At 42.0% G+C, this 14,057-nt stretch overlaps 1 protein-coding gene across 5 annotated transcripts in view; it reads right to left on the bottom strand.

Annotated features, from left to right (window-relative positions):
* The window catches only part of Stim1 (stromal interaction molecule 1), a 178,008-nt gene that overhangs the window by 30,100 nt on the left and 133,851 nt on the right, over positions 1-14,057 (bottom strand). For all 5 annotated transcript variants that reach the window (XM_055623152.1, XM_055623153.1, XM_055623150.1 and 2 more), the window contains exon 4: positions 2,176-2,287. In XM_055623152.1, coding sequence (XP_055479127.1) covers positions 2,176-2,287 — 112 coding nt within the window. The remainder of the gene's footprint in view (positions 1-2,175; positions 2,288-14,057) is intronic.

Raw genomic sequence — 14,057 nt, 5'->3', positions numbered from 1 at the left:
GGTGTGGTGTGGGGTGGTGTGGCATGACTGAGGTAGGCATGTGCCACCGTGAGAGCAGCTTACAGGAGTTGGTTCTCTCCCTCCACACGGTTGAAGGTTTTCCCATTTCTCCCAGGAGATAGACTCCAGGCCCACGGGCTTCCAAGACCTCCCCACCTCCATTTCCCTGTGAAGGGGCAGGTTACAGATGTGCACAACACACCCGGCTTTTTTAAGGCTCGGGGGCTCAGACACAGATCAGGCTCATACAGCTGAGCATCTCACCAGTGATCTCTCTTGTACGTCTCATCATGTGAAAATATAGTTTCCTGTCCAGCCTAGGTCAAAATGTCATGCTCAATGACTCACTGGTTCTTGGGCCTTCTGAACAGCTTTTTTCTTTTAATAATACTCACTGCTTTTATAAATAAACCTGCTTATGAACAAAACTGAGTTAGCAAGTATCTTAGTAACTGCAATAAAGTTTACTCCTAATAGATTAATGCAGTTTTCATCGTCTTTAACCACACTGATAATAAGACTGTGTCTTATTAAAAACAAAATGACTGAAGAAAAAATGGACTTCATCTTTTTTTTTTTTTTCTGCTAAAACACAGCAGGCATAGAAAAAAGGTGGCAACCACGTGCCTGGGTCCTCTCAGGGCATACTTAATACCATACTACTCCGTACCATTGGTTATCTTTCCTGATGCACAGCTTTATTTCCTCAGCTAGAAAAAAGCTGACATCACAGTGTGTGCTTTCTACTGCTCTCTGAGTGTGAAGGAGGGACAGCTACTTCCTCCTCTAAACTTGGAAGGCAATCAAGGGCACCTACGAGACAGGTAATAAGGCACTAGGACCAGGTCAGGAGATCTGGCTCCTGGTCCTAAGCATTCTCACTTGTCTGATCATAAGCTGCTTGGTTCCTCCCCTAAGACCTCAATTTGCTTTTGTGTAAACTTTTATTTTTGTCCTGCAACTCACCATATGGACTAAGCAGGCCTCCAACTCACAAAGATCTACTTGTGTCTGCCTCCTGGAGTATTATGATTAAAGACATTTGCAACCAAATCTGATCTTCTGTGTAATTTATGTAAAATGGGGTGCTTTCTGAAAGCCTGGGAATTCTTAAAGTCCTAGGGCACTTCTGCAAAATGGATTTTGTATTATTAAAATCTATCTACTTTTTGCTATCTACTTTTAGGTAATGAGAAGGAAAAAGGCACCAGTATTTGCTAACACTATCTAGTAGAGTTTCATATGTGTACTGGCTTGTTTTGTGTCAACTTGACACAAGCTAGGGTCATCAGAGAGGAAGGAGCCTCAGTTGAGAAAATGGTCCCATGAGATCCAGATGTAAGGAATTTTCTCAATTAGTGATCAATGGGGGAGGGCCCAGCCCATTATTGGTGGGGTCATCCCTGGGCTAGTGGTCCTGGGTTCTATAAGAAAGCAGTCTGAGCAAGCCAGGGGAAGCAAGCCAGTGAGCAGCACTCCACCGGGGCCTCTGCCTCCAGAATCCTGACCTGCCCGAGTTCCTGTCCTGACTTCCCTTGGTGATGAACAGCAATGTGAAAGTGTAAGCTGAATAAACCCTTCCCTCTTTAACTTGCTTTTCTGTCATAGTGTTTTGTTGCAGCAATAGAAACCCCAAGACAACATGCAACATCTCATGTTAGATTATTGATTGTGAGGATTTATTTACATTATTATTTACATTATTTATTCAGTGAGGATCACTGAATCCTCACAATAGATTTAATAAATCAGTTCTGTTTTTAATCATTTTCTTTTTAAAAAATATACTTATTTATTTACTTGCGGTATTGTGTTGGGGGGTCATGTTATACAGTGTATGTATGGAGAACAGAAAATGATTGTGGGAGTAAGTTTTCCTCTTCCATCAGGTGGGCCCCAGGGAATGAACCGAGTCTATAGCTTAGAGGCAAGGACTTTACCCACTGGGCATGCCTGTCATGTACTAAGTACTCAACAAACGGAAGCCATTAGCATGATTCCCAGGAGTGATAAGAACTGTTACACAGGAGAACTGATATAAAGTGGCTTCATGCTTTATAGCAAGCACACAGCAGATAGGAGGAGAGCAGCTGACTCAGACTCTGCTGAGGGTGAAGCGTTACTGGACTGTCCAGAGCAGCCTGCAGGTTCACCCACTCCCAGCCCAATCCTAACCGTGGCATGGCATGGCCGGTAAGCTGTAACTTCCGGAACGTCTCTTCATACTGCGGCAGCTCCACATAGGTAATCAGCCACTGTATCACCTCATCCACGGTCCAGTTGTAGACTGTGAAAAGATAAAGAAAAACATCACTCTAAAAATGTCTTGATTTAATTGACCTTTTTCAGTATGAACGATAATAATGTTGAATGAATTTATGATACTCTCAAGCAGTGTGCCTTGACTTAAACTTGCTGTTATCATGTTTGTGTGCCAAACATCCCTTGTCCATGACACCATAAGTTTGAAAGCACTAGGCCCTATATAAATCTGATTATATGAAACTCTTAATACAATAAAACTAACAGCGGTTGGTTTCAGCCAGAGCTGACCAGTAAAAAGCAATATTTTGAGGGGAAAGAAACATCTCTAATGTGGTTAATATACAAGTGATAACACCTCCTCAAATCCACCAAACTTTATATTTAAAAGAAGTATATTATGGAGCACAGTACTCATGACTATAACCCCAGAATACAGGAAGATGAGGCAAGAGGATGGCATTTCAAGCCAGTCTGGGCTAGAGAGTGAATATGAGGCCTGTCCAGACTGCATAGATAGATCCTGTATCAAAAACACCACCAAAATACAATAGTGGTATCTTCTCTATGTCCCAATAAAGTTTATTTTAAAATATTTTTTAACTTGAGCATGGTGAACACACCTATAATCCTAGCATTGGGGATACTGAGACAGAAAGATCATGAATTCAAGGCCAATTTAGCTACATAGTGAGACTGAAGTTACCTCTATCTCAAAACAAAACAATAAACAAAATAATATATGTATTTTTAGAAAAAGACTCACATATCCCAGCTTGTCCTTACACTCAAGAGCGAGTATGATCCTCTTCCTTCACCTCTCAAATGCTAGGGTTATAGGTAAGTGTAACCACACCCATTATTTGATAGGGATCAAACTCAGTACCTTGTGTAAACTAGGCAGGTACTCTACCAACTGAGCTACATCCCAGGCCAAAATAATGACTTTTTAAAATTATTGTGTTATTAGGACTGAGAACTACCCATGCAATTTGGCCAAACTTTCATAATGGCCCACATAATGCCAAGCTTTTTGGAAGTTGGCTTCCAATCCAAAAGGTGTTTGTTTGTTTGTTTGTTTGTTAGGTTTGTTTTTTTAAGACAGGGTTTCTCTGTGCAGCCTTGGCTGTTCTGGACTCACTTTGTGGACCAGGCTGCCTCGAACTCACAGAAATCTACCTGCCTCTGCCTTCCCAAGTGCTGAGATTAGAGGCATGTGCCACCTCACCCAGCAAAAACATGTTTTAAAAAGATGAAGAATTATACATAGTGTGCATAAGATAAATGGAATAATGCTAAGGTGTTCAGGATCAGACTCAGTGATGGTGAACTATAGAAAACAAAATATATCGAGGAAGCTGGAGCATGGCTCAGCAGTAAAGTAGCAGGTACACGGCCCAGGGTTTAATCCCTCCATTTAAGAAAATAAAACAAAAGACAGTAGGAGTTTGTCTAAAATAATTCATAGGTGAGGAAGTGGAAGGCACTTAATACATAAGGCCAACCAAGGAAATTCGGCATAGTAGATGCCTGTAATCTTAGAACTGAGGAGGTAGAAGCAAGGATGAGGAATTCAAGGTCATCCCTGGCTAGGCAGCAAGTTCAAGGCCAACCTGGGCTACTTGAGACTGTTTCAAAACACTAAAATAAATAAAATTTCAATAGATTACAGAATTTCGGATGCTGTGAAAGAAGGAAGCTGAAGCCCTGTCATGACAGTCTTAGCTGCCATGCAAGGACAGCTACTAGCCTTATCTTAGGATAAGCCCATCTCAGGTTGCTCTGGCCAGTTACGTGAGCTCTAGCCTTTTTCAAGACAGAAAGTATTATTTTTCCTACTTCTTACATCTGTTTTGCAATTGGTATAGAGCAAGTTGGGTACTTTACAGCTATTCTCTTATTTTAAAGCTTCTATGTAGAATTGCACTATTCACAAGGCAACCAGCAGCCACCAATGGCTATCTAAATTAAAATTTCTTAAAATTAGGTTAATAAATAAATTCAGTTCTTGAGTGGCACTAATCATCCTTGAAATGTCCAATTGCTACAGGTGATTAGAGGCCTCCACGTTAGACATCACAAATTATGCAACATTTCCAGCGTTGTAGGAATTTCTACTGCACAACACTTGTCAAGACAGCTACTATACATAAGTTTCAATTCTCCACCTTTATACTCCATTGTGACTATGTAAAGGTAAAAATGGGGGTGGCTCAGCAGGTGAAGACTTCCACACAAACAGGAGGACTTAAGTGGGATCCCCGGCGCCCACACAAATGGCAGGTGGGCAGGTGGCCGCCTGTAAGCCTAGCACCTGGAAGGCAGAGACAAGTAAAGCTGGCTAGCCACACTGGCTAAATCAGTGAGCTCTGAATTCAGGTGAGAAGCCTGACTGAGTAAGCAATGTGGAAAGGAGGGTGCCCCATGTCATCTGCCTTCCACATACCCATGTGTGACAGCCAGCTTTGTGCCAGCTTTACAGAAGATAAGAGTTAGCTGGGAGGAAGCAACCAGAATGGCCTGTGGGGCATTTACTTGGTTGGTGATTGAGAGGGTCCAGCTCACTGTGAACTGTGCTACCCCTGCACTGGTGATGCCATAGAAAAGCAGACTGAGCAAGCCAGTCTGCTGGCTGAACGCAAGTAGGAGAACGCAAGTAAACAGTGTTCCTCCATGACTGCTGCTTCAGTCCCTGCTTCTCTCCAGGCTCTCGCCTTGAGTTCCCTACTCTGGCTTCCCTTTATGATAAACTACCACATGCTTTTGGTCATGGTGTTTTTTCACAGCAACAGAAACCCCAACTATGACAACCTGTGTGCACACACACACGCAAAAACACATGACCTGCACATAAACAACGCACACTCATATACATGGAAGAACAGAAGCAAAAAAAAAAAAAAAGCATAGTTTGGCTTATCTAGATATAAATACAGGCTCTCTACTTCAGTGACAAATTTCTGCTTGTATTTATAATTAATAAAAACAGTTATAACAGAAGACTGGAATTTTAGAACACAGTGCCATATATACCTTTGGGGGAGCTAAAGAAATGGCTCAGGAATTAAGAGCACTTGCTATTCTTCCAGAAGACCTAAATTCAGTTGCCAGCACCCAAACTGGTTGGGTCACAACCACTTGTGACTCCACCTCTAAGGGATATGACTTCCTCCGTGGACTCTACAGGTACCCGCACACACAAGGCATACATGCACACAGAGATACACAAATACGCATAAATAAAAATTAAAAGTAAAGTTTTGAAAAGTATGTACAGAGGCTGGGTGTGATGGTGCACGCCTGTAATCCCAGCACTCGGGAGGCAAAGGCAGGCGGATCTCTGTGAGTTTGAGGCCAGCCTGGTCTACAAAGTGAGTCCAGGACAGCCAGGGCTATTACACAGAAAAACCCTGTCTCAAAATATAAAGAAACAAAAAAACAAACAAACAAACAAAAAAAAAAACCACGAAGAAATAACCCCCCAAAAAAGAAAGGAAAACACAGAGATACATACTACCAAGCTAGCTTACTGAGTAAAGGAACTCGCCATGCAAGCCTGACAACCTGAGTTTGATTTCTAGATTCCACAGTAAAAGGAAGATCCAATTCTCAAAGGTTGTCCTCTCAGGCTGGAGAGATGGCTCACTGGCTGAGAGCACTGGCTTCTCTTCCAGAGGTCCTGAGTTCAATGCCCAGCAACCACAACCCAGCTCACAACAAATACTGAGATCTGGTGCCCTCTTCTCGAGTGTAGGCGCTTATGCAGGCAGAACAGTGTACACATAGTGGATAAATCTTTTTTAAATAGTTGTCCTCTGCCCTCCATAGGCGTCCTGCGGCACCCACATACACACACTCACACACATATGTCATATATTGATGCATATGTACAACAATCATATGAATTAATTTAAAAAATATATTAAATTTAGGTGTTTTAACATAGAAACTCCAGATGCCAAACTACTGTTTTTACATAAACTAGTTCTCAAATTTCAAAGTTATTTTGCCTGCGTGCCTGTCTGTACTATGTGTGTGCAGGGTGCAGGGCCTTCAGACCTGCAGAGGGTGTCACAGCCCCTGAGCCAGTTACAAAAGGTTGTGAGCCACTTTGTGGGTCTTGGGAATTGAACCCCCGTTCTCAGGAAGAGCCACCAATGCTCTCTCCAACCCCAGAGTAAGTGTTTTTTAAATTGTTTTTTGAGAGCTGAGTCTTGGCTGCCTGAAACCAAACTGGGCTCAAATTCAGGAATCACAGGGATTGGCCTGCCTCTGCCTCCCAGCTGCTGGGTTAAGGGTGTGGGCCACCATGCCTGGCAGCGATATCAATGTCGTCATCCACTATGCCTGGAACGCCTGGTGATGAAGGAGAACAGGGATACACACGAGGCAGACAGACAAGTGTCCGCCTGTAAAGTACAGAAAACAGCACAGCCCGGCAATTGTGCCAAGTGATCTTGGCCTCATCCAACACAGAGAGGCCTTTCTGCTTGGCATGTGGAGTAGAAGGAAGGTCCCTTTTTTGTTGGTAGAAAAGCCCGAGGCCAGCAGTGCTTCAAGGGCCCTTTGTCTGGTAAGCAACACAAGCCTGGACATGGATTCTTGGCATGTCCTAATCAGCACCTTCCATGTGGAGACAGGCCAGTGGTTCCCAGGCTCTGTATCAGTGACACTTCGGTGGGTTAACTTTGCTGTAGGGCTAAGCACTGAGCAGTGCAGGCCAGTTAACCATCTCTAGCATGTACCTCCTACACATCATCAGCAATGCTGCTGTTACAATAAAATACCTATCTTCAGATACTGCTAAATATGTCCCCCAAAAGGCAAGATCTCCCCCAGCCGAGAAACACTGCTCTGAATACTGGATTCTCTAAGAGGATACAGAGTTCTCTAAGAGGATCGTTGCATCCTGAAGATAGCATCTAAGCAATCACTCCTTACACAGCTAAGCTACAGGGAAAAGAGATGGCTTTATCATCATGCCAAACCTCAAGGCAATGTTTTGTTTGTTTTTAGCTCTATGTATTATTCAGTTACCTAGGCAGCCCCATCTAGGCCGGGCTTGCCAGCCTGGTATCATCCACCTAAAGTACTGCAAACTGAACAACATAAGCTGTAATGAGCTGTATCCTCCATGTTATCTGCATCTCAGATGGCAACTCTGAGTTTCAACATGATCTTACTCAACAGTCTAATTGAGACACCAGAGCCTCTTATTCCCAAGATTCACGTACCTAAAAGTTAAGGCTTGTTCTGCTTTCTCATTCCAGTTTTTTGTTGATGTTAGTGTCTTTGTTCTGAGATAGGCTCTCATATAGCCAATGTAGGTCCTTATACTTGTTATGATGTGAAGGATGACTCTGAATTCCACTTCTACATTGAGATAGGACTACAGGCATGCACCACCAGGCTGCATTCTCAAGCCAAAGAAGAAAAATGGGAAAGAATACCTAGGCCAAGGAAGGAAGAAGGCCACAGCAAGTACACAGTGCTCACTATCAATAAAAGACTACAGAATTTGGCAGAAAGATATTATAAGAGATCAGATACAGATTACAGATGGCTACATATGCAAATCCCAGGAGGACATTAGAGCAGGAAACAGTATCCTAAAACCATACACCTCACCACATCTGTCTATATGGAACATATAGAACATCTACGGCCAAAATGATGAACAATGCTACACAGAAACAAAAAAGACCAAACTCTAGAGGTTATAACAAGTCTACAAAGACAGATATGCTTGCAGAGGTATTAGGAGAAACATTTTTTATTAAATATGTATATAGCCACTGACAGGTTCCCATGTTCCTAACGTGTGTGTGTATGTATGTTTACACATAGCAAAAAAATGGATTTAGAAGGTTATTAAAACAAACAAACATGAAGTTGGAAAACTGAGTATTAGGAGGGACAGGGAAGCTTGGGGGAGGACTAGAATGAATATAAAAGATTCTCAAAAATAAAGAAAAGTTTTAAAAGAGAAAGAATCTACAAGGCAACTAACTGTCATTCCAACCTTTGTCTTTGTTTTCAGAATGTGTGACTGCTTGGTTGGTTTTTTGAAACAAGAAAACATGGAGCTTATACTATCTTTAAACTCACTATGTAGCTAAGGCTGGCCTTGAACTCCTGATTCTCCAGTCTCCATCTCCCAAATTCTAGGGCTAAGGCATATGTCTCTAGGCTTGGCCTTGTTGGATTTGTATTACAAAACATATGATAAAAATTTGAAAGTAAAAGACTTTACTTTCCATATGATCTACCATGGACTAACTGGGATAAATCACTAAACTGAAATGAGCCTCACTTTTCCTTTCTGTGAAATATTCTTGTCACTCAATAAACATTCACTTTGTACTATTCCAAGATGGGCCCTAGAAACAGCACAGTGATGAGGAGGAGAACCCTATTTCCAGGTACTATAGTTTACAATCTAACATCAATCAGTAGCAACTGCTTGCAAACACCTTCATTTTAAAAAGCAGTTCACTGGCTGGAGAGCTGGAGCCACAGTAAAGGGAGTTTATTGTTCTTCCATAGGATCCTGATCTAGTTCGCACACCTATGTCAGGGGCTCACATCTGTAACTCCAGTTCCATGTACATGTACACATGTAGTGTATATAAACCCACGCAGGCACACAAAACATACTAAGTAAGTAAATACTCTTATAAGAATGATCATAATTTGGGTAGACAGAGATTCAGATCCACCACAGAAAGAAATGAGAGCAATATAAAGAACAACAAAGTGTGAGTCATGCATAGAAAACACAGACTCCAGTTTGTCTGGAGTCCAAGGTCATGCATAAAGACAAGGAAAATAAGAAGCCGCTGAAGCTAAGATAAGTTCTTGAAAGTAGGTCGTATCCAACCCAAAGATAATGGAGATAATTATTAAACACCCCGCTACTTGCTAGATCCCCCTCCAGGACTAGAAATACAGCAGAATTCAAAACTTGCAGATTCTCTGGTGCTTATGATTATGAGGGTAAAGGCAAAAAAGGCAGTCTAAACAGAGCCTGTGAGATGGCTCAGCAGGTAATGGTACCTGAAAAACTACTTGCAACCAAGCCTGACAAACTGAGTTTTAGTTCTTGGGACCTATGACGTGAAAGGAAAAAAAAATAACTCTTGCAAATTATCCTCTGATCTCCACACGATCACACACTAAGATAAGCCAGCATTACAGGCGTGTCTAACCCTGGCAGAGGTAGGAAGATCTCTGTGAATTCAAGGTTAGCTTGGTCTATGTAGCAAGTTTCAAGCTAGTCGGGATACATAGTAAAACCATGTCTTAAAAATAGATAAATTATATAATAAATGAAAAGGTTTAAAAACACAATAAAAACATCAAGTGGAGATACGCACAACTAAGAAAAATTAAGCAGTAAGAATAAATATAAAAAGAAAAGCCTTTTTAAGGAAGAAGAGGCCTCTCCGGTGAGGTAACATCTGAGTAGAAAATAAAATGAAGCTGTGAGTCATGTTGATACGGGGGTAAGGGCACATCAGCAGAAGGACAATAAGTATCACTCCTAGTACTTCAGCTATAGCTATCCTCCAGGGATGCGCCAAGGCAGATACTGGCCTTGGCCAATCTTTTCTCTTGGCAGGAAAAGAATAAGCAATAAGAAATGAGCTCCTGAGTCAGTATCTCTTTCCCATAATGGACTTGTGGTGCCTCTAGACGAAGCCTCATCTACTTCTGTGGTTTCAAACCCTCATCCCAAGAGAACTACGTCTATGAGGAAAGTTGCCAAAACCTTTTGAGTCTCTTTCACACAGCTATTAGTGAATTATCTGGTCACCCAGTCAACCTCAGTCAGTCATTTGTTCTGCCAGTAGAATATGGCCTGGCAGTTACAAAGGCCTAGCCGGGCTTTGGAGTCATGTGCCTTGAACCAAACATCACTTATTAAACGTAAGATCATGAACAAGCTGCTAAAAGTTTCTCGGTCTCATTTTTGTTACTTATAAAATGGTGATAAGTAGAGTCTTAAATGGTATAGTGAGGACGTTCGGAATTCCCTTTCCTATAATAAGTTCTAAGGAAATAGTAGCTAGCCAACTATGGCAGAGCGCACCTGGGGTCCTAGCACTTGGGAGTGGAGGCAGAAGGACCAGGTATTCCAGACGAGCCTCAGCCACGTTTACTGTTACCATCACCGTTTGTTTATGCACGCATTCACCGAGCTTTTAAGAGTATTTACCATAGGTGCTAGAGTGTGCTATCAGCACAGAGCTCTTTCAGAAAAAGGAAGAGGCAAGAGGAAATGACGGACACAGCGGTGTGGTAAGTGTTCTCTTGGAGAGATCAGGTGATGTGCAGGCCTAAAGGAGGTCATGCAACTCACTGACAGAAAAGGCATCACAAAGCTTACGTGTAGGCTAACTTAAACAATTAATGGAAGAAGCAGGAGAGATGGTACAGTGGTTAAGGACACTGGCTGCTCTTCTAGAGGCATTAGGTTCATTCCCAGCACTCACACGGCAGCTCACAGCCATCCGTAACCCCAGTTCCTTCTCAGGAGATTTGACACTCTCTTCTGGCCTCTGTGGGTGCCAGGCACACACAAAGCACACAACAATATATACAAGCAAAGTACACATACACATAAAATAAAAAAATAAATTAAAATTTTAATTGAATAAGTGAGGGTTTTTTTTTTTCGTCTATTCTAAATATAAGCAACCATAGAAGCTACACAGTCCTCCCAAAGTGGCTCTTTTTAAAGATGGGATGCAGCCTGGAACTGGGTTGTCTCAGAGTTTCCCTTCCCACTGCCACTATCTGGGAATTTTAGTTTCCTAGAAAGATGTCAATATCAAATCCTGAAACATCACTGTAAGAATAATCTGGGCCTGAAGCCTAGGCCTCCTATGACAGGCCACTCTACTAAGTTCCTGTGCAAACTCTGGTTTATTAAACCCCACAAGCACATACTGTTAAAGGCACAGCAGCAGAAGAGCTTTGGAAGATGGAACAATGGTAGAGACAAGGACAAGTTTTGGACTTCTTTCCTAATCTGGGCTGAGTACAGAACTAAGTGTTAGAAAATGGGATCATATAAGATGCTGATTTCAAACTGATAGGGAAACAGGCTGAGTAACAGATTGTAATTAGTGTGTTTAGTGAAATGATAAGGTAAACATCAGAGGCTATGGGAACACAGAACACATTATCTAGATGGTGGTTTTCAGGAAAGATTCCAAAAGAGAATATTTCAATACAATCTTTGTTTGTTTGTTTGTTTGTTTGTTTGAGTCAGGGTCTGAGGTAGCCAAGAGTGGCCTCCAACTCTCCATGTAGTCGACGATGATCTTGAACTCCTGATTCTCGTGTCCCCATTTTCCAAATTCTTAGATTTCCAAGAGTGTGTCCATTATACCCAGTTCACGTGGTTCATACTGAGAACAGAACCCAGAGTTTCATGTATGGTACTGCTAGCATACTACAGCATCAGACCACTTCTCTTTTTAAGACAGGGTATCTCTAGGTAGTCTAGGCTGTCCTGGAGCTCACTGTGTAGACCAGGCTGGCCTTGAATACAGAGATCCTTCTGCCTCTGCCTCCTGAATGTTAGAATTTTTTTGTTTTGCTTTTCAAGACAGGATTTCTCTATGTAGCCCTGAGTGTGCTGGAGCTCACCGTGTAGACCAGGCTGGCCTTGAGTACAGAGATCCACCTGCGTCTGCCTCCTAAGTGCTGGGATTAAAGGTGTGCGCCACCACACGCAGCAGTAGTTATTGAGAAGAAGGAGAGATTACAGACCACTATGAGGTAATGAACTCAGGCTGCCTTTACTGTGCAATGACCTCACAACTGTATGCATTTGCCGAAACACAGAACAAGATAAACTTTAAATGTTTATAATGTATGGCAACACCACCACAGGAACTCACATGAGAAAGCTGCTAAAAATCAAGCTATGGCAGCACAGGAGATGTGCATAAGAATCAACAAGAATTTTCAGGCTGCAGAGAGGGATGTCGCTTTCCTACTATATGGGGATAGAAGTAAGGCCTTTTATCTTCCAGCACGTATTTAAAATAAAACACAAAGTGACTGTGTTATTAGATAATAACATAGATGTCAATTTTGGTTCAATTATCAGAAAGAAAAATTATTTAGGGGCTTTGGAGAATAGCTTAGTGATATTCAAGCTTGGCATCTGTGAAAGCCTGGATCTGAGCTCCAACACTTAAAAAACAGTGCGGTGGTAGAGGGGTAGTGGAGCAAGCACCAGGCCACAGGCTTGTAATCCCTGGATTCAGGAGACAGAAAAACACTCGGATCAAGAGTTCAAAGCTAGCTAGCCTTGGCCACTTGAGATGCTGTCTCAACAGAGGAAAAAAAAGGAAGGGAATAAACAAATTTTCTTTTTCTCTTAAAAATGTAGCAACAACTAATAGAAAGAGGAAAAGTAGCAGGAGCAGAAGCGGCAGTAAAGTACAAAAGGCCTGGGAACTCCCCAGCTTTCTAACTGATGGCGGTTAGATGCCAGAGCAGATCTGTTAGGACTCTGATCTTAACCTGTGACATCTGAAATAACTCTGCGTAGTTAGTGGCAGAATTATAGTCCATTGTTACACTTAATCTCTTTGCCTCATTTTCCACATCTGAAAATAGAGATAATTCATAACCACAGTAACTATACACCATAAAGTTAAGTGAGAAATTAGTGGACATAAAGAACAGTGCTTAGCATATGTGAAGTACTATATATGTGTCAGAGTAGTTTCTGAGTTGCTGTTGTTTTTATTATTAAAATCCAGATTTGGGTTAATGAAGAGGTTAGCAGACTTTTCTGCTAAGATCTAAGTAACAGAAAAAGGAGAGGGAGGGAGGGAGGGAAAGGAAGGAGGGGGGAGGGAAAAACAAAAAGGAAAATAAACAAGAAAAAAACTAAAGACTGGTTGCCAACATTAGTCAGATAATGTTAACAACACTAATCAAACAAAAAGGCGCGACATTAGCCGGCTAATGTTCTGAACATAAATGACTAAAGCTGATATCAACCCCAGTTAGCGACACTTAGGCCAGCCAGTTTGACTAAGTGCCAGAATACTACACGCCTTTTGTACTCTGGAAACTGTCACTCTAGAGAGAAGATAGGAGCCTTTCTCTAAATAATGAGGAAAATTATTGGACGCAAGAAGGTTCTTACTTTTAGTCTATGAAATCACATGGTACATGTACAATCACTGAAAGGTACATGTGTATGACTTCTCAGCCACGAGGCACATGGCTGTATGTCAGAATGTTTTACTGCTAAGGGTAAACGACTTTCAGTCCCTTCTTACTCCATTGTCTTCCATGTTCCTGTAATTTGAAATACACTGGAAGTGTTCCAAAGAGTTGCTAAGTCCAGAAATAAAGTTCTTACCAGAAAATTGCCTGGGGCTGTTTTCTAGTATTATGATTCAAGCCTCTATTTCTGCCTTCCTTTGGTCACTTTCCTTTCTCAGTCACTTTTCTTTGAGCTTTGTAGAAAAGGCCAAGAATGTACTCCTTGCCTCTTGCATTGTAAGTTTGTACTTATAAAACCTACTCTTAAAAAGTAGGTGCCTTATCATCATGTTATTAGAGAAGAAAATAAAAATTGAACAGCCCGCTGAAAGATCTTTCTTGGCAATGCTAATAGAACTCCAAAGCTCATGCCTTTGCTTCCTCTCTCATCAGTAGATAGCCTGAGCTGCTCAAGAGTATAAAGACACATGAGACTGGGGGGGGGGGGGGGGGGGGGGGGGGGGGGGGGGGGGGGGGGGGGGGGTGGGGGGGGGGGG

The sequence above is a fragment of the Psammomys obesus genome, unplaced genomic scaffold, assembly GCF_907164565.1.
Source record: "Psammomys obesus unplaced genomic scaffold, mPsaObe1.curated_primary_1811, whole genome shotgun sequence".
Taxonomy (NCBI): Eukaryota; Metazoa; Chordata; class Mammalia; order Rodentia; family Muridae; genus Psammomys; species Psammomys obesus.
This window is presented reverse-complemented; position numbering and strand designations above follow the sequence as displayed.